Source organism: Astatotilapia calliptera, chromosome 6 (genome assembly GCF_964374335.1).
Source record: "Astatotilapia calliptera chromosome 6, fAstCal68.1, whole genome shotgun sequence".
Taxonomy (NCBI): Eukaryota; Metazoa; Chordata; class Actinopteri; order Cichliformes; family Cichlidae; genus Astatotilapia; species Astatotilapia calliptera.
In genome coordinates, this window is record NC_137427.1 from 44,609,713 (window position 1) to 44,631,030 (window position 21,318).

General features: G+C 40.1%; 2 protein-coding genes and 1 long non-coding RNA gene across 10 annotated transcripts in view; 1 reads left to right on the forward strand and 2 right to left on the reverse strand.

Annotated features, from left to right (window-relative positions):
* Positions 1-21,318, reverse strand: part of LOC145429277 (uncharacterized) — an 84,115-nt gene that overhangs the window by 7,491 nt on the left and 55,306 nt on the right. The window lies entirely within an intron of this gene.
* LOC113024834 (uncharacterized) overlaps positions 281-21,318 on the reverse strand; it is a 38,466-nt gene continuing 17,428 nt past the window's right edge. For 3 of the 8 annotated variants that reach the window (XR_013909514.1, XR_013909512.1, XM_080302561.1), the window contains 2 exons: positions 15,219-15,339; positions 281-1,257 (listed from right to left, as the gene is read on the reverse strand). Coding sequence is in view for 2 of the 8 variants with exons in the window: in XM_080302561.1 (XP_080158687.1) it covers positions 383-1,257; positions 15,219-15,225 (882 nt within the window). In the remaining 6 variants the exon portion in view is untranslated. Of the gene's footprint in view, positions 1,258-3,789; positions 5,129-5,972; positions 6,654-8,826; positions 9,302-15,218; positions 15,340-15,595; positions 16,709-21,318 lie in introns of those variants that run through there. The other 5 variants (XM_080302562.1, XR_013909517.1, XR_013909516.1 and 2 more) reach the window with 5 other exon arrangements.
* LOC145429275 (CD48 antigen-like) overlaps positions 7,040-21,318 on the forward strand; it is a 38,948-nt gene continuing 24,669 nt past the window's right edge. Inside the window, exon 1 of the mRNA XM_080302563.1 lies at positions 7,040-7,246. Coding sequence (XP_080158689.1) covers positions 7,186-7,246 — 61 coding nt within the window. The 5' untranslated portion in view covers positions 7,040-7,185. The remainder of the gene's footprint in view (positions 7,247-21,318) is intronic.

Sequence of the window (21,318 nt, forward strand, 5' to 3'; positions counted from 1 at the left end):
GCCTTTGGAGAAAAAGCCCATGGACGGTGTCTGCTCATTATACTGGAGTGCTTTTGAAGAGAGGTATTTTGAATATAACTTTGTAAGGTGTAGTCCCCTCACTTATGTACTCATCAGTAAAAAAGCTGTCTTTGTGCCATCTGAATTTCATGTTAATTCCAGACAGAGGAGGATTTTTTTAAAGGTTTATTTGAAGATCATCACACACTGACAGTGTTTTGTTTTTTTTTACATCGGAGTTTCAGTGGTAGAGCACAGAGACAACTATGAAAAAGGCAAATGTATTGATTTATTTATTGATTTGGTGTCGATAAAGTAACTATCTAAACTCTGTAACATTAAAAACAGTCAGAATCTTCTCCTTCACTCATGCATCGTTTCACTATAAAACAGTCACATCACATAAATCCTGCTGAGGGGAGATTACAAGTGCAGTCTCTTCAGAATCTTCATCTTTATTTCCACCACTCATTCCTTCTGAATGACTTTGACCTTCATCACTTGAGGTACTCGTTTCATCCTCATCCTTGTCCTTGCTCTGGTTCCCCTCCTCTTCATTCTGTCTGTTTAGTGCCCTCTCCCTCAGATCATCCCCCTCCAAACTTGAGCAGTCATCCGAAGTGTCGCTGTCTTCCTCCTTGTGTTCTCCTTTTTCCTCGTTGCTTAGTTCATTATTAGCTCCTTCTCCACCCCTCCACACCTCTCCCTCATCTGCCTGTCCTCCTTCTGTGTCCTCCATGGCATCCTCCTCCATGGCATCCTCTGCTGGTCTCTTGTCCCCTGGCCAAAGCTGAACACCCTGGTGGTCCTCCAGGTTCCTGATCCAGGTTCTCAGCCTCTCCCTCACATCTAATAGGAACCTGGGCACAGAGCCGCTATGGCCGGACTGCTGGCACACGTGATGGAGATATGCCACAAGCACCATCAAAACCATGATGACCAACAGAATGACAATAAGCCAAATCTTCACTGCCTTTCCGGTTGTGGGGGATGAGGAAGTTGTGCTAGGTAGAGCTGTATTTGTTGTACCTGATGGAACAACGGTTGTAACTGAATTGGATGTTGGGGAGGATGTTGTTGTGCTGTTTGTAGCTCCAGAGGGAGAGTGTGAATAGCCTAAAGTTTGAGTAGATGTCGTATTGTTCTCTAGAGTATAGTTTTGAGTGCCGGTAGCAAAAGATACGGGAATCAAGAGTATCAGTATAAACACTGACATAAGAAGGATGGCTTTGGTCCTCATGGTGACTCTGTAGATCACTAAAAAGACAAAAAGCAGAAACTGCAGTTAAAATGATGTGAATCGCAAGAAATGACCTCAGTAGCTCTAAACTCAATGAACAACTTGTGAACAGATTTGTCAGGTAATGTTTCTTTAAACACTAAATGATTATTCAGTTTTGTTTATATAGTACCACAACAACAGTTGCCTCAAGGCGCTTAGTATTGTAAGGTAAAGACCCTACAATAATACAGAGAAAGCCCAACAATGACACTTTGGGAATGAAAAACTCCCTTTGAACAATCAGAAACATCTGGCAGAACCAGGTGACCAGTAGGGGCTGTGGGGAGGGAGATGGTCAACAGTGGGTGCCTCCCCTACTAAAGAAGCATGCCGTGGTGGAGAGCTGGAAAAAGAAGCAGCGGCAACAACAGGTAGACACTACAAAGGCACACACAGGAAGACGTGTGTGTAAAAACATAAACCCCACATTGTTTGCAATAAACAATTTCTGTAAATGTGCAGATGTGATTGTTTGCCAGCAACTTTCCTCTCTATTTGGAACTGTATACAGTAGATACAGCAGTACCTGTACTCTATAGCTCCATCCAGCAGGTAAATAGTTACATATTGTTAATGCACATATTTTAAATGTTTTAAAGAACTTCAATAACTCAATAGACTCAAGACATTTGCCTGAATATTTTAAAAAAATGATTTATAATGTTTATTTTCATTCTTCCATGATATGACATTAGTGTCTCCTCACTGTGCAGCTGGTCTTTTTTCCTGCTACTTATCTCTTCTCCTGCATATTGCATTACCATTCTGAACATGTGTCTGTCTCGTGGTTACAGCGTCACCAGTTTGCTCTGGTTTTTCAGAGGTTTTTCTTTCCCACGTTACTGAGTGCTTGCTAAGAGGGGAACTTTGCATTACACTGTATACAACAGATGCATAGAGTCTGACAGATTGGAGATGAAACTACTTTAGCAGAGGTACAAAGGTGAAGAAGAAGCAAGAAATCTGCTATATTTAACATCATAAATGATAAACACGCTGTACAGTTACAGCAGCTGTGATTTAGCTAGAAGCCAGGCAAACAGGTTTTTCACTTGCATTTTATTTAGAATTGAACTATTGACATTATTAACATCATATTTTATAAACTGATATCTGAAAAAAATGTTCAGCTATGATTATGAGACACACACCTGTGTGAAGTGACAATCAGTCATGCTTGTATTAGTTACAGGAAGTATGCTGTCATAAGAGTTTTAGTTGCTTTTAGGATAATTAAAAATACAAGACTGACTGATGAAAAGCACACGGACACTCGCTGAAAACTTCACGAGGTACACCTGGTCAGCTGCTTGTTAATGCAAATCAGCAAATCACATGGCAGCAACTAAATGCATGTAGGAATGCAGTCATGGTCGAGATGACATCAGAACGGCGAAGAAAGGTGATTTAAGTGAATCTGGTTGTACTGAGTATTTCAGTAACTGCTGATCTACTGGGATTTCCCCATATAACCATGTCTACAGTCTACAAAGAAACTGGTCAGAAATAGAGCAGCAGCAGCTTCCTGTGTGAGAACGCCTTGTTGATGCCAGAGGTCAGAATGGCCAGGCTGTTTTGAGCAGACAGGAAGACAACTGTAATAACCTTTCTCTATTTGTGTTGTGTACTCTTCGTTGTGCATTTCAAAAAGAGCACCTTGGAATGCTAACACATGAAGCTTTAAGCAGATGGACAACAGAAAACCACACTGGCTTCCACTCCTGTTAGCAAAGAACAGGAAACTGAGTCTACAGTTTTTGTGAAGCCATGAAAACCGTTTGCACAGAACACTCCACTAATAACGAGAATGCCAAATGTTAAAGTAAAAAGGTTATATTTGCCCTGTTCACTGACTCACACTCGTTCAGGCTCAGGATGTGGTTAGTTCTGTGCACTCTGCATCTGTGTTTCACTGAAAAAACAGGAAATCGATTTTGCACCTATCTGCAACTTTGCAACAGCAACTGCAGTAATCAGGGGGTTTTCTAACTGGCACCTGTGAATTCTGACTGTTCTATACACAGGACTAATTGTTCTTTTCACTGACAACAAAGTGAGTTTCACTGCTTCAGTCCACTTCAGATCACTGAGATCTGCACGTGGCCCACCATGTTAAATATTTATAGTGTGGTCACTGTAATGAAGCTTTCATTGCAGTGACCACATTAGAGTTCCTCATGAATAATGACAGCTGCTGAACTCTTATGAATCTCTGTAAAAGGAAACTCAGTTTCAGTTTAGTTAAATCATCCCAGGACTGAAGCTGATTCCGCATGTTACATATTTTATTACCTTCAATTCAGATAGATTTCTCTCATACTGAAACACAGGAAACGTTTGTTCTTTGAGAATGAAGAACATTTACAACAGGTAGGCAGAAGACAAGGAGGTGAATAAATATGTCCAATAAAGAAATGAGTTAAAATAAATGGGAAACTTTATAATACCAGAAAGATACAATATTAAAAAGTAACAAACCAAACTAAAAACTGCAAGTATTTACTTACTCAGTAAATGAACAATTCAGTGAAGTAATGCCAAGCTCCCAAGAAAGACAGGATGTGAAGGAGGCAAAGTTATAGCTACGTATGTGAGAAGACTTAGAGAAGGGAAAGAAAGCAGACACTGAGGGTGGGTGGGGGAACAACAAAGATGAAGGCTTCAGAAAATAGCTTGCCACATGCTCTCATCTCACAGGTCTCATGCAGTCATTTGTCTAACTTTCCTTTTCTAGCATTCAAATGCAGCAGATATAAAATGCTAAAGACAGAAATTAAAGCTGCAAACACAGAGGGCAGATGACCTGTGCTACAGCTTGGGCGAGCTGTTGGTGATTATACGCACGCAGTCGTTTCTATAAAGCATGTGAAGTTTAGGACAGATTACATGATGTACAACTGTGAAATACAATGTGATGTCCTAGAATAAAACAGCCCTACAGGTCATGTTAATGTCCTAACACAGGGGTCAGCAACCTTTAACACCCAAAGAGCCGTTTGGACCCAGTTTCCACAGAAAAGAAAACACTGGGAGCAGCAAATACTTTTTGACATCTAAAATGAAGATAACACTGTTATTGTTTTTTACCTTTACGCTTTGTATAAACAACTAAATTGTGTTGCTTATGAAATCCATGAAGTGCTACAGAGAAAATTAAATTTTATTTATGTAATGAACACATTTTGAACTCTTAAAAAAATATAACAAAAAGGAGATACACCCAGGTGAAGGTCTCTTTTAAATGAATTAAAAAGCTGAACTTAAATTATTCATATAGCAAACAAAAACTGTAGTGAGCCGTCATCCTTATATCACCTTTGGGATTTTGCGGCCTGTAGCGGAGCTTTGACCTGAATTTTAAAAATAATTGGAAAAAATCAACTGAAAAATAAATATTTGCAAAATATCTGGATAAATATTTATTTTACATGGCTAATGTGTGTGTCGCAGTGTGGTCTGCAGTGCCGCTGCAGGGGAGGCACCTGAGCGGCATCCTGTCAGTCTGTGCTCTCTCTGCTGTTGTGTTGGTGTGTGTGGGCTGTGAGCTGGACAGCTACAGCCGGCTGTGTGGCTACAGCAACCATGTGTGTAAAGTGGTCAATCCAGTTGTTCAGTGATGATGCGACGAATCCTACTTCCGGGCCTAAAGTAGTCTGCGTTTAATATGGCTTTTGTGTTGTTAACATATTTAATGTTTTGTATTTTCTTCTATTTGATCTCAAAAAGCTCCTAAAACAGTCAGTGATCCCTGTTGACCTCCCTCGGCTTTTATTACCACTAATCATTTATTTAAGCTCAGTTTTTAAAACCTTAGGATGTAACTACAGCCCAGCCCATGCAGCAGTATATGAATGACTAACCTTGTATTGTGGATGGATTATCTCAGTTGTTCTCCTGGCTGAAGTTTGGTCCTTTTACAGCATCCTGCCATGCGATTACATTTGTTCCTGACCACCGAGAACACTCGCGTTAACTTTTATCGAGTGGAAAAAAAGTTAGCTTGTTTATATTATGCTAACATAGCTGTGTCGCTAGCGGTCACGTAGCACATCATTATATACCAGCTAGCCCAACTTCAGTAACCCTACAAACGTCACTGCTGTTTAGTTTTCTGTCTTCATTTATGCTGGAAGTGATAGCAGAGCTGTACGTTTGAATTTGTTTCCAAAACCCCGCAGTCAGGACATGCTATATTGTATTTAGATAGAAGCTAGCGAGCTAACTCCCTGCTAACTTCTAACTCCGTTAAATGTCATAAATTCCGTTTTCATGGATGCCTGGATGTTAAACTCAATTGTTACACCTGGTAGAGCAGAACGCTGATCATTTTATTAAAGATGAAAGACTTTAGACAGTTTTTCAACTCTCAGTAATGCCATAGTGATCGTTTGATATATGGACCTGCAGCGGAGTTTAGGCCCAGACATGGCTAGTGACGTCAGACTGAACAACCGGATAAAGAAAAAAAGCATGTTCGTGCAAACATCATTTTTTTCCAAACCACGTGAAGCCGCAGTATAAAGACTAAAGAGCCGCATGTTGCCGACCCCTGTCCTAGGAGAAGGCCTGAAATAGTGAAACGAGAACATTTTAACCCTCGTGCTCATTGTGAAAATTTAGCATAAACATTGTTGAAATTGCTGTTCTTGGTGCTCCCTTAACAGACCACAACAAAATACAGTGCACTCACCACAAAACAAAGCATGTTGCTGCTACCTTTGAAATATCTCAGCTTGCATAGGAAATATAATGCCCATCCCTTCTTGTAACCAGCCTTTGTAAGCTTGTTGTCAGCCTAAACACCCAAACATACGACTTAAATCCTGTTCTGCCCTCTTCTTTCACCATCTCTGAAAGTCTTATGTAGCAGACGATTTCTCCCAAACCACACCATTAGTGCTCTGTACTCCTGCTACTGTCATAAATGCACAAGAGAGTTTCAAGAGGTGGAGCAAGACTTTTCTCTGCATGTGAGCTGAGGCTACTGCAATGACATCTTGTGGCACTATGGAGGCGTTTGCTATCCCCATGTATGAGACCCACACATTCTCTGCATGTGCGTCTCTCAGCTTAAGCAGTGTCAGAGCGTAAATGGAGCGGATACACCAACATGGCTCCAAATTTACATCATTTCAAGTCACTAAATTAAAGAAGTTATTGTAATGATATAATGAATCCAACTCACAAAAGAAATGAGTAAAAAACACATTTCACTATTTTAGCTTCCTCGATGCTGCACACTGATTAGATATTTTATTTTAGGTTTCTGTAATGCGTCATCCACCACTATGCACGAGCTCTTTGATCAATTGTATTGTCTAGATGCATTCTCCATCATCCAGGTAAGTAAATCTCCAAAAGTTGATTGTGTTCATCTGGACGTAGCGTTTTCAGTGGGAGAAACGTTTCGTCACTCATCCAACTGACTTCTTCAGTCTCAGCTGACTGCAGGTTTCCCCAACCTTATAAACGATATATTTGCATAATGACTGAAACCACCCACTGAAGGAACAATGATGAAGGAACTGTCCTCCCAACTGTCCTTCCAGGCCTTTGTTCCTTCAGTGGGCTAGTTTCAGTCATTCTGCAAATATATTGTTTATAAGGTTGGAAACCTGCAGTCAGCTGAGACTGAAGAAGTCAGTTGGATGAGTGACGAAACGTTTCTCCCACTGAAAACGTCCAGATGAACACAATCAACTTTTGGAGATCAATTATATTATTTGTACTAAAATATACATTCATGTATGTCTTCTTGTTTTTATGACAGGTTGAAGGTTTCGGCTGCAGTATCACTGCCCACATCAGCAACAGGAAAAGTGCAGCTGCAAAGGCTGAACCAGAAGCAAATTTGTGGCAGTGACACCACACTCTCATCTCTCGTGACCCCACACTGTCAGAGGATGCATGTAAATGCATGCGGCATGGAAAAAACATATTTTTTCTTTGTTTGTTTCACAGCAGGTAAGCTTGCTTGTTTTTCTCATCAGCCAATCTTTTTGGTAAAATGGTTCTAGGAACCATATTATCTTGATATATACACAGTACAGCAGCTAAAATAACTATTGAACGCCACTTTTCCAAGTAAATACATTTCTAAAAGTGCTGTTGATATGAAATTCTTACCAGATGTCGACAATAATCCATCCAATCGACACATGCAAAGAAATCAAACCATATATGTCCATAAATTATGTGTAATAATGAGAAATGACACAGGAAGTATTGACATGCATACTCTGTGTAAAAGCCTTGTTGTTGGTGATGACAGTTTCAAGGGCTTGAGGGTCCTGAGCAGTATCTTAGCTGGGGTGGCTGTAGCTCAGGAGGTCTCTGTCTGCATGCCAAGTATCCTTAGTATCTAAGATACAAACCTCAAGTTGCTCTCTGATGCATCCATCACAGTATGAATGTGCGTGAATGTTAGTTAGTGAGCACTTAAAACCATAGAAGAAAGTGTGAATGACTGTGTTTGGGTGAATGTGGCATGTTATGTAAAGCGCTTTGAGAATCAGTCCATTTACCATTCCCACGACTGCACTCTTCTGGACAGAGATCTTGGATGTTATTCCTGGGATCTGTTGGAGTCACTGCACCGAGTGCTCCGATTACCATTGGGACCACCGTTACCTTTACCCTCTACATTTTCTTGAGCTCGTCTCTGAGCCCTTGGTACTTCACCAGCTTCTCGTGTTCCTTCTTCCTTCCTTAACCATGTTGCTGTCATTCAGTATCACTACATCTATCATTACGGCCGTCTTCTTCTGTTCGTCTACCACCACTATGTCCAGTATATATACAGCCTGCACCTGGGGTCTTGCCTGGTGTGATAGACCCCAGCCTCTATGGATCTTGTGCTCAGAGCTTGTTGTTGTGCTGCCATGATGAAAAATCTATAGGCAGTTTTAGGTTTAGATCAACAAGTCATAAAGACAAGCATCCCACAGTAGTATCTATGAAATCGGCATTGAACAAATTTATAGAAAATCAAGTGTTTTAACAAATTGGAGTTTAAGAATTGATTTCAAGTCTTGTTTCTAACTTTGATGTTTAGTACAGAGATAATGGCTGCTATTTGCATGTGTACATTTAGTGCAGGCTACCATAAAACTTTCCATCTCATAGAAACATAGCACTCTGTGAATAGATGGCTCACAACCCCCCAAACATTGTGGTTAGCACCTTTTTTTTCTTTTCTTTTTCCAAATGTAGTATTTGTCTTTAGTCTACTGCATGTTACAAAGAATGTTTTTGTTCTATGTTGCTATTTAATGTTCTGAAAGCTTAGAGGAGGGTTGTTTATGAATCCTGAAATCCTGCAAATGATTGGAGGACTGTTCAGAACTACATAAACTTGTGAAAATTCGGTGGGGTTTTTGTTACCGCTATGCAGAGTGTGCTTAAAAAAGAAAAAAGAAAAAGTATTTCATGATCCTCAGTATCTGTGTGTAGAAAATTACCCTCCAACTTGCTAAGAAACTACTAGATATCTAAACCAATTCTCTCTGGACGTTCGAACTCAGCTTGATCATTGATGAAGACTGTTACTGTGACCTGAAGGTTTATTGGCTTTACTTTCTACATTTTGTAATCGTATCACCAGACCTGCAGCTGATAGGTACCGACAGGCCAAGCGGAATGCGGCTCGGGTAGTGGCTGAAGCAAAAACTCGGGTGTGGCAGGAGTTCGGAGAGGCCATAGAAAAAGACTTTCAGACTGCCTCGAAGAGATTCTGGCAAACTGTCAAGCGTCTCAGTAGGGGAAAGCGGTGCTCTCAATTCAATTCAATTTTATTTATATAGCACCAAATCACAACAAAAGTCGCCTCAAGGCGCTTCACAGATACAGAGAAAAACCCAACAATCATATGACCCCCTATGAGCAGCACTTTGGCGACAGTGGGAAGGAAAAACTCCCTTTTAACAGGAAGAAACCTCCAACAGAACCAGGCTCAGGGAGGGGCGGGGCCATCTGCTGCGACTGGTTGGGGTGAGAGAAGGAAGACAGGATAAAGACATGCTGTGGAAGAGAGACAGAGGTTAATAACAGATATGATTCAGTGCAGAGAGGTCTGTTAACACATAGTGAGTGAGAAAGGTGACTGGAAAGGAAAAACTCAATGCATCATGGGAATCCCCGGCAGCCTACGTCTATTGCAGCATAACTAAGGGAGGATTCAGGGTCACCTGGTCCAGCCCTAACTATATGCTTTAGCAAAAAGGAACGTTTTAAGCCTGATCTTAAAAGTAGAGATAGTGTCTGTCTCCTGAATCCAAACTGGAAGCTGGTTCCACAGAAGAGGGGCCTGAAAACTGAAGGCTCTGCCTCCCATTCTACTTTTAAATACTCTAGGAACAACAAGTAGGCCTGCAGAGCGAGAGCAAAGTGCTCTAATAGGGTGATATGGTACTACAAGGTCATTAAGATAAGATGGGGCCTGATTATTTAAGACCTTGTATGTGAGGAGCAGGATTTTGAATTCTGGATTTAACAGGAAGCCAATGAAGGGAAGCCAAAACAGGAGAAATCTGCTCTCTCTTTCTAGTCCCTGTCAGGACTCTTGCTGCAGCATTTTGGATTAGCTGAAGGCTTTTCAGTGAGTTTTCAGAACTTCCTGATAATAATGAATTACAGTCGTCCAGCCTGGAAGTAATAAATGCATGAACTAGTTTTTCAGCGTCACTCTGAGACAGGATATTTCTAACTTTAGAGATGTTGCACAAATGGAAGAAAGCAGTCTTACATATTTGTTTAATATGTGCGTTGAAGGACATGTCCTGGTCAAAAATGACTCCAAGGTTCCTCACAGTGTTACTGGAGGCCAAGGTAATGCCATCCAGAGTAAGAATCTGCTTAGATACCATATTTCTAAGATTTTCAGGGCCGAGTACAATAACCTCAGTTTTATCTGAATTAAGAAGCAGAAAGTTAGCGGCCATCCAGGTCTTTATGTCTTTAAGACATTCCTGCAGTTTAACTCATTGGTGTGTGTTATCTGGCTTCATGGACAGATAGAGCTGGGTGTCATCTGCATAGCAGTGTAAATGTATGCTATGTCTTCTAATGATGCTGCCTAAGGGAAGCATGTATAATGTAAACAGAATTGGTCCTAGCACTGAACCCTGTGGAACTCCATAATTAACCTCAGTGTGTGAAGAGGACTCTCCATTTACATGCACAAACTGGAGTCTATTAGATAGATATTATACAAACCACTGCAGTGCAGTACCTGTAATACCTACAGCATGTTCTAATCGCTCTAATAGGATATTATGGTCGACAGTATCGAACGCTGCACTGAGGTCTAGCAGGACAAGCACAGAGATGAGTCCACTGTCAGAGGCCATTAGAAGATCATTTGTAACCTTCACTAAAGCTGTTTCTGTGCTGTGATGAGCTCTGAAACCTGACTGAAACTCTTCAAATAAACCATTCCTCTGCAGATGATCTGTTAGCTGTTTGACAACTACTCTTTCAAGGATGTTCGATATGAAAGGAAGGTTGAAGATTGGCCTATAACTAGCTAAGACTGCTGGGTCTAGAGATGCTTTTTGAGTAAAGGTTTAACTACAGCCAGCCTGAAGGCCTGTGGTACATAGCTGATTATTAGAGATAGGTTGATCATATTTAAGATCGAAGAATTAATTAATGGCAGGACTTCTTTGAGCAGTTTTGTAGGAATGGGGTCTAAAAGACACGTTGATGGTTTGGAGGAAGTAATTATTGAAGTTAACTCAGAAAGATCAATTAGAGAAAAAGAGTCTAACTTAACATCAATGGTACTAAGAGTAGCTGTAGATAATATTACATCTGTGGGATGATTATTGGTAATTTTTTCTCTAATGATAAAAATGTTATTTGTGAAGAAGTTCATGAAGTCATTACTAGTTAACGTTAAAGGGATGGTTGGCTCAACAGAGCTCTGACTGTTTGTCAGCCTGGCTACAGAGCTGAAGAGAAACCTGGGGTTGTTCTTATTTTCTTCAATCAGTGATGAATAGTAAGATGTTCTGGCTTTGCGGAGGGCTTTCTTATAAAGCAGCAAACTATTTCTCCAGGCTAAATGATGATCCTCTAAATTTGTAACTCTCCAATTTACGAGTCATCTGCTTTAGGCTACGTGTTTGAGAATTATACCACAGAGTCAGGTACTTCTGATTTGAGGCCTTAGTTTTCACAGGAGCTACAGTATCCAGAGTCGTACGTAGTGAGGAAGTGAAATTATTAACAAGATAATCGACCTCTGTTGGGGTGGCGTTCAGATAGCTGCTCTGCTCTATGTTGGTACAGGGCATTGAAGATGATAACAGTGGGTGGATTATATTCTTAAACTTAGTTACAGCGCTTTCAGAAAGACATCTACTTTGATAAAGTCTACTCTCCACTGCTGTGTAATCAATTATTGTAAATGTAAATGTTATCAGGAAATGATCAGACAGGAGAGGGTTTTCAGGAAACACTGTTAAATGTTCAGTTTCTATGCCATATGTTAAAACAAGATCTAGAGTGTGATTAAAGTGGTGGGTGGGTTCTTTTACATTTTGACAGAAGCCAATTGAGTCTAATAACAGATTAAATGCCATGTTGAGGCTGTCATTTTTAGCATCTACATGGATGTTAAAATCACCCACAATAATTATTTTATCTGAGCTCAGAACTAAATCAGATAAAAAGTCTGAGAAATCAGACAGAAACTCTGTGTAAGGCCCAGGTGGACGATAGATGATAACAAGTAAGACTGGTTTCTGAGTTTCACAGCTGGGGTGGATGAGGCTAAGCATCAGGCTTTCAAATGAATTAAAAGTCTGTCTGGGTCTTTGGTTGATTAATAGGCTGGTGTGAAACCGCCCCCCCATTGCATATAATGGCTGATCAGACCACTTTGACACACAATGGGGATACTAAACAAAACACAATCATAAACAAAGAATGCAGCACAGTCTGGTTTGTTATTAAACTAAAGATCAAATAAGAAAATCAAAAGTATTGAATCCTAAACTCAATATCCAATTAAATGCTAATACTTTTTCTTTCAGGAGGTGGTGGCGCAGTCCAATTATCCTATTGTATTTAAGGGTAAGACGTAAAGAAACAAAGGTTAGTCAAAAGTCAAATTAACGAACTGGTGTGAATATGTAAGTAAACTAAATGTGCGTGCTTACAAATAGAACAAATTTATCCAAACCAGTCAATAAATTTATTGGAAACTAAAGTGTGTTATTGTGTTCAAATGAAGAAATGAAAATACACAAGAGTTACCGACTTTAGTGTGGCCATGGGTTTGGCCATCACATGGTGCCTGTGTTCAGTTTAGGTGCTTCTACCTGTTGTTTTTTGCTTTCCTGCTAATGTGTCATTGTCTTTCTTCTCGCTGGGTGCATGATCTTCAAACTCTATTATACATCCAAGCTGCTATGAGAAATCAGTTTTCCGTGCATGATGAATCTCACCCTCAGTGGTCTCAGTATGTCCTCACAGCCAGCGCCAGTGGAGCTACTCGGTGACCTCTCACTGGCACAGACGGAGGGTCTGTGCCAGTGAGAGTGCAAATGTTTGCAATATAAAAATAAATGAAAAATGTAAACATCTATGTTTAGTGAACTTTGCAGTGTTGCTCTGTGGTGCAGCTACGACACTGTAGCAAAGTTTACACACTATGTCTACTTGATCCACGTCTGACTCCGCGAACCCATAATGTTTCCACACCACTGAAGTTTTTTTTACCTCTCTTTTCAACCAGCGGCAGTCACTCTCCTCTCCAAATAACTTCTGCTTAGCTTTCCGAGCTTCCCTCGGGTCCTCTTAATTGTTGTGACACGTGTTCGAAATGCAGAGAGGTGCGCTCGATTTGCCACACGGAGCAGCGTGAGAGTAAAGCACGAGGGAGGGGCTAATAATCGGCTCAGTCATTTTTAATGATTGTTGAAAGCCCAGATCGTAATCGTGATTAAAATTCGATTAATTGAGCAGCCCTAAATAGGGGTCATCATTTTATCACCTCTAATATTTTTAATCATCTTTCTTTGCTGCTATTTTAAACATTGGTGATGCTTTTTTCCTGAACAAAGATGTAGAGATCATGGTTCTGTCATGAAACCGCTGTGCAGGCAGGAAAGGATCCAAAAGCAGACTTCACCAAGGTGTGACGTGAACTCCAAAATCCCAGCTTTCTTTGCTGGGAAAAGGCGATACAAAACTAAACTGGGAAATTCTAACTCACGAGGAAACACCGGGAGAGTGACACAGCCATGAGGGAGGATAAGACACGGAACTGAGGGAGACGCAGACATAAATGCACAGAAGGATCAGACGTGGAGCACACCTGACACAAATAAAGATAACAAAACAGGAGAAGAGCAAACACAACACGATGCACACTGATGGGAGACTATCAAAGTTAAACAGGAAGTACACTGGAGGGAGAGAGAGGACATGGAGGAACTGGGGGACGTAGATAAACATGACGAAATGAGGGGCAACGAGGCACAAGAACTCACACCACGATACAAACACAGACACACAGAGGGCAACAACACAGGGAGAAATCTAATAACTGAACTAACAGAACAACCCAGGCACTAAATAATAACAAAAGTAGACTTAACGTGATACAAAATGACATGAAGTACAAGAACACAAAACACTGGCTCAAATGGCCCAGAACCATGACAGGTGCATCCTTTCAATGACCACTGTTCACCCGTTTTAGACAGCAAACAGAAACATCTTTACCCTGTGTGAAATACAGCACGTGCTGTTTCAAGCGTAGTTGTCAGAATGTGGAACATTTGTGGATTTCCAAACTCCAGGTTCATCTTTGTCATCTTATATTCTTTTAATATGGTCAAAGATGTGAGGGCTACATATTTTTAAAATTGAATTTATCTTTAAACTTCAACACAATCAGAGACACCTTTAAGCTCTTCTCTGTTTACTGAAATGAAGAGTATTTTTTGTTAATAGCATTCATGATATCAGAGACGTTATTAGCCCTCCTCCTTGCTCTCTGACCACATGCCTTAACTGGCTGACAATCTCAAAGATCTTTGTATCAATATCTCTGAACACTCAACAACATCAGGCCTTTAATTTCTGGTTGTTTACCTAAACAAGCTGTTATTTAGCACTGACCCCTCCCACCTTCAGAATTTATCTCCAAAATATTAGAAAAAGTGGTGGCCAGCCAGCTTTCAGAGGTTTAAACTGCTCACAACATTTGAGATACATTTCAGTCTAAATTTCAACATGATATTTCACATTATATTTTAATGCATAGAGATACAGGTGAATATTCAACCCTTGTACACAGCAAATCCAGCATGTCCAAATTAACACTGTCGGATTTGATTTCAACACTATTAAAGTGTCTATATGGGTCCACACCAGAGAGTGTTAATTTAACTTTTTTTGGAGAGTTGGTACGTTAACTCTTATTTACACCAAATCCTCTTTGAGCCATTACTTGTGTAAAGTATTTTCCCAAAAGACAAGGACACAGGCAACAGGTAATACTGAACTAAATGTAAAACCTCAACCTTTTTCATTTTTACCTAAACCATGTGCACAAAACTCTGGAGGGATCTATGCTACCGTAGAATCCAGTCAGGACGCCTGCTACTGCTGTTTGCTCGTTGTTTTTTTTATGGGCGATCGTTTTCAGGCTTCAAGCAGCACCATTATACCAACATTTCACATTCTACACATTGTTTTAGGTGTATTTGACCAAACGTTTGACTGAAAATTCACATGCAAGCTTTTTTTCAAGGCTGTGGTATTTGCCCGCAAACAATACCTTTCAGCTAGCTAAAACAGAATATTATGCTATCAGCGAGCAACATGGCTAATGCCTTTCACACAGCTTTGTCTCAACTCCAAAGAGCCACAGAAGTAAAAGCTCATAATAATAATTGAAACAATCTTTGAAAAAATGACTTACCAAGCATGGCAAACAACTCAAATATGTAGAGCAAAATGTTCTGAAACGGCTTCACTTCAGCTTGGATTGGAGCCGTGCTGGGGGCGGAGTCTGTGAATTTACTCTGTTGGTGTCATAGCCCCTGTAGGAGTTCAGAGTTAAGAGGTCAGGAGTTAATGTTTCCATTGTAACACCTCCAGATTTGACAGAGAAACACTCATTTTTAACACTCGATTTTAACTACTATCATTTTACACCTCAGAGTTACATTAAAAGAATGTGACTCTGCTTAGAGTAAAATTAACTCTACTTTTGCAAGAAGACTATTAACACCAAAACATTTAACACTTTTGAATTTGCTGTGTACCCTTGGAAGTCTCAGCTGCCTTTCAAAGTACCTGACTGAGAGACTTATATCTCAGGGTCGCAGCTCTGGCTGGCTTCTTCCTCTGTCACTCTCACTAAAGCTTTTCAGTTCCTGTTGCTAATTTTGTGTCCTCCTCTGCGACTCCATCTTGTGTTGAGCTGCTAGGTTCTGCACTGCTATCGTGTTTGCTCTGTACATCCTCCGAGTTTGACACACCCTGAATAACTAAGAAGTCTCATATCTTTTTTACACAGATGATGTTCAGCTGTGTTTGTGTTTCAAACACTAGAACATAGCCAAATTATCTGTCCTTCAAGACTGCATACATACTGCAACAGAGAAGAAGACATCAGAGGGTCTTCTTCTGCATTTAAAAAACAAGACCAACATTGGCCATTAGACACACAAACAGGACTAGTCCTGAGTTTTTAGCTGTACTAGGTCTTTGCAAGTATTTTTTCTGCATTTCTCTTTGATTACATTGATGCTGATGCACATATTATAGAAATGTGGAAGAATATACAAGAGAAACCAAAAGATACTTAAAGTTTGTAATTATTATTCTTTGAATGATTTGGGTAACTGTTTGTTACAGTTTTTCACGATTACTAAGACACATTCCTGGAAAGCTGCTCTCCTTTTCCCCAAACTGTGAACACAAAACCCAATTTTCAAGCTACATTCACAAAACCTCTGACTCTTCTTGCAAAACCAAACTTTCACCCTAAAACAGTTGAATTTGTGCTCAAAACTGAACTATGCCGTCAAATCATGCCTCAAGTCAATCTAAATTATATTCTCTACTGAGTAGTCACTAAACACTACATAGAAAGTAGTTTATGTTATGTTAATGAGAGTGCGGGGAGTGAGTTGGAGGGTGGGGTGGGCTGCTTTTAACTATGTAAAGCACTTTGTGCTACATTTTTTTTTGTATGAAAAGTGCTTTATAAATAAAGATTGATTGATTGATTTAATAAACTCAGCCGTCTGCTCCTTGCTATCTCAAATATAACAGGACACCGGAGTATATTCTCGAGCATCTGACACTTCTGATAATCAGCTGTCTGCTTGACATTTATTCAGCTGTGTAAAAACTATAACTTTAATCTCAGCCAAACCGATTTACTCCGGAACAAATAAAATACTGAAAAAAGTTATCTAAGTGACTTATATATCATGTTTAACCTGAGTAGCGAAAGACGGCGGTGGGTTTGAAAACGATTTGCCGGGAGTCCGGTGCTCTCACGGCTCTAGTGAGCCTCGCCCCCGGCTAACTATCGAGCTAGTGGGTAACAGACGTCTCCAAAAACGTCGGAGCGCTTTTGAAAATATGTGGTGTCCTGACAAACTGAGCAGATATTTGAGGTTTCCACAGCTACATTCTCGCCTGAAAATATGTTAAATGTTTATTTTGTGACCCAGAAAGAATAATAAGAGTAATATTAAAACTAACAGCTGCCGCCATGGGGGGGGTCACGTGGCCAAGCATTAAGATGGCAGCTTAGCGGGGTCGCTCTCAGGACAGTGTACAAACTTTCTATAAAAAACCCTTGCATATGCTGTTAGTGTGGTCTGGAATATACGGCACTGACATGTCAAAAGCTTCATCTGTGAAACAGTGTGACATCTTTACCCGAAGACGCAAGACAGGCGCTATACCATCAACGTCCGACACAGATGCTAACATGGCTAGCATAGCCGAGGTTTTGGATGAACTCAAATCACTCCGGTCAGATTTTGGAGCCAAGTTGGACAGCATCGATATAAGACTGACTGGGATGGCGAGCGCAGTGACTGCACTGGAGGGTAAAGTCTCGGAGGTAAAGCAAGACATATTGAACCAGGGGGCTCATATCGAAGAGGCCGAAGCCCGCATTGCCGAAGTTGAAAGCACACTTGAGAAAACAGAAACGTCACTGAACTCGGCTATCAAACGAATCGCACTTCTTGAAGCCAAAACAGATGATTTGGAAAACCGCGGACGACGAAAGAACCTGCGCATCTTCGGCATAAAAGAGGGAGCAGAAGGGCAACAATCACTCTTCGACTTTATTAACATCATGCTACCTAAGTGGCTGGGGCTAGCGCCCAACAAGTCATTCACACTGGAGCGAGTGCATCGCACGCTTGCCTCCGGGAAACCAAACCAGAGCAGAGCGGTGCTTATTCGTTTCTTAAAATTCCGAGAGAAGGAACTGGTATATCGGGAAGCAAGAAAACAACAAATTACACATGATGGGGCCAAGATCACATTTGCACAGGATCTGTCTGCGGAGACGGTTCGGATCCGACGGGGATTTCACCCGGTTGTCAAACTGTTTATTGATATCAATGCCTTCCGTGGATTCCAGCACAACCCATGCAGACTCAGAATCCTGTACGGTGGGAAGATCCACCTCTTCTCAACACCTCAAGAAGCCGAAAAATTCTACAAGAATCTGCCGAAGGAAACAGCAGAGGATGCTCATCACCAGTGAGTTGGTTAAACAACAGGTTAACCATTAAGACACTCCATAAGACTGCCTCTGCTTCAACATAACCGACCAGTAATTGAGTCACTGATAAGAGACAGATAAAATTTTGAGCTCGAATTTATGTGGGACTTATGTTACCATAACTGGGCGTTTTTAAGCGCATATTCGTTCTAAGTTTGATTGCAATCGTTTTTGGGTTGTATATTAACAGCTGAACCTCACTTAAGTCTTTTTTTTGTTTTGTTTTGTCCTACCAAGGGTAAACTTTACTTTATTATGGGGGAAGAATCAGTATCATTATATGGTTAGTGTACACTGTCTGATTTATGGGGTTTTGGAGAGGTCGCGTTGACTAGTTACTCCTCAGTGATGTGGATTAACGCCCTCCAAATAATTTGTTCAAGGGAGGGGGGAGACATTTCCAACAAGGAAATGCAAATGTTCAATCAGAAATTGTTTACAAGTTCTTTATCTGGTATGTGTGAGTGTGTGAATGTATGTGCAAACCTGCTTCTTCAATTTTCCCTTTACTTTGTTTATTTAAGTGAACAGTCTGACAATATTTTATAGAGAGGACAACTAAAGAGAACATTTTGAAGGTTAACATTACGACCTGGAACGTTAGGGGGATACGGAAGTTAGCTAAACTGAAACAAGTATTAAACTGACTAAAACATTTTAACTCTAGGATTATTTTCCTACAGGAATCTCATCTTACTGCATCAGAGATACATTTATTAACCAAAAGATGGCAGGGTCAGGTATATTTCTCTTCTTTTACTAGACATGCCAGAGGAGTCATTACTCTTATACATAAGTCAATCCCATTTCAAACTACGAGGGTGATTACAGATCCAAACGGGAGATATGTAATTGTGCAGGGCCGTATCTCCATGTTAGAAATAAACCTGATAAATATCTAACGAGGCCCCAACGAGGATAACCCATCCTTCTATGAAAATCTATTTCTCACAATATCAACCTTGGAGGGCCTTTATATCATAGGAGGGGACTTCAATTGCGCCCTGGACCCTAACCTGGATAGGTCGTCTCAAACTGACACTACTCATACCCAGACTAGAAAAATACTTTTTAACTATATGAAAGATTTGAGATTAAATGAGGTCTGGAGAACAAGGAATCCAAATAACAGGGAATTTTCATGTTATTCTAGTTCGTATCAAAGTCATTCGCGGATAGACTACTTTCTTATCTCTACAGAGTTATTACCTTGTGTTGAGAACTGTTGGTATAACAGTATTGTGATTAGTGATCACGCAGCAGTATGTCTATCAGTTAGATTGGGCGAAGTTGATCAAGGTGTAAAGCGATGGAGGATGCAAACATTTTTGTTAAAGGACCCATCATTTGTCAAATTTATAGAAACTTGCATTGATCAATATTTTCAAATAAATAAAGATGAAACCACAGCTAGTATTAGGTGGGAAGCATTTAAAGCTTACATAAGAGGGGAAATTATAAGCTACAGTAGCAACAAGAGTAAGCAATATAACCAAGAATTAAAATCATTAGAAAGGCAAATTAAATCTAATGAAACAGAATTTTACCAGAGCAATGATCCCACTAAACTAAACAATCTGACTATTCTAAGAGCCAGGTATGATAAATTAACAGCAGAGAAAGTGGCAAAAAGTTTAATGTGGACCAAACAATTATTTTATGACCAAGGAGAGAAGGCAGGAAAATTATTGGCCTGGAGGATAAAAAAGATGCAAGCAGAAAAGGCCATCACCCACATAAAGTCCAAATCGGGTATTATAACAACAGACCCTTTAAAAACAAATGAAAATTTCAGAGAGTTTTATCAATCTTTATACCAATCTGAATATACGGGAAACAGAGAAACACAAGATGCATTTCTTGATCAGTTAAAATTTCAAACCCTCTCAGAAGAGGATAAAACAGCCCTTGATAGTCATTTAACAATAAAAGACCTGTCAGAAGCCATAGACGACCTGAATAGCAGTAAAACGCCTGGTCCTGATGGACTTCCAATGGAATTCTATAAAACATTTAAAAATAAATTAATACTGCCACTTCTTAACATGTATGAGGAGTCATATAAGTCCGGAATACTCCCAGCTACAATAACCCTTTTATTGAAGCCAAATAAGCCTCCGACTGAATGCTCCTCTTATAGGGGAATTAGTCTTATGGGATGTGATACGAAGATTTTGTGTAAAGCACTCTCTAGAAGACTAGATAAATGTGTGCCTAATTTGGTAACGAGACAAGGCTATCATAATATAAGACGTGTCCTCAATGTACTTTATGAGAAAAACAATAGGGAGGACACTGCGCTGCTATCACTAGATGCGTGCAAAGCCTTCGATAGAATAGAATGGAATTATCTCTTACAAGTGCTCCCCAGATATGGACTAGGTGAAACATTCCTGAAATGGATCCGATTATTGTATACACATCCAACAGCACAAGTTTTAACTAATAATAACGTATCAAAACCCTTTAATTTACAGCGATCAACCAGGCAGGGCTGCCCTCTGTCACCAATTCTCTTTGTGTTAGCAATAGAACCTCTGGCCATAGCTGTGAGAGCAAATGCAGGAATATCAGGGACAAGAATTGGAGGAAGAGACCATCTAATTTCTTTATTTGCAGATTATATTATATTTTTTTTGACTAATCTGAAAGATAGTATCCCTAATTTAGTAACATTAATAAAAACATTTGGAGAATTTTCAGGATACAAAATTAACAATTCTAAATCAGAATTAATGTTTCTTAATGAGGAAGAAAGAAGAAGCCCTGTGGTGGCCACCCCATTTAAGACAACTACAACAGGCTTTAAATATTTAGGCATTAGGATCACTCCAAGCCTCAAGGACATAACCTCAATAAATTATGATCCCCTTGTAGGAGAGGTCACGGAAATGCTAAACCGTTGGACAAACCTGCCTGTATCTATGATAGGCCGGATAAATATCCTAAAAATGACAATTTTACCCAAATTTTTATATTACTTCCAAACACTTCCGTTGCCTCTACCAACTTCATTTTTTGACAGTTTAAACAAACTATTTAACCAATTTATTTGGAATAATAAGAAGGCAAGGCTCCGCTTACAACTACTTTACTTGCCCTATGAAAGAGGAGGTCTCCAAGTCCCCAACCTCAGATGGTATTATATGGCTGCCCAACTAACATCAGCCACCCATTATTTCTGCCCAACAACACCTCCAGCCTGGGTTGACATCGAGCAAAAATCTGTTCCAGATCTTCCCTTACACACTTTTCTATA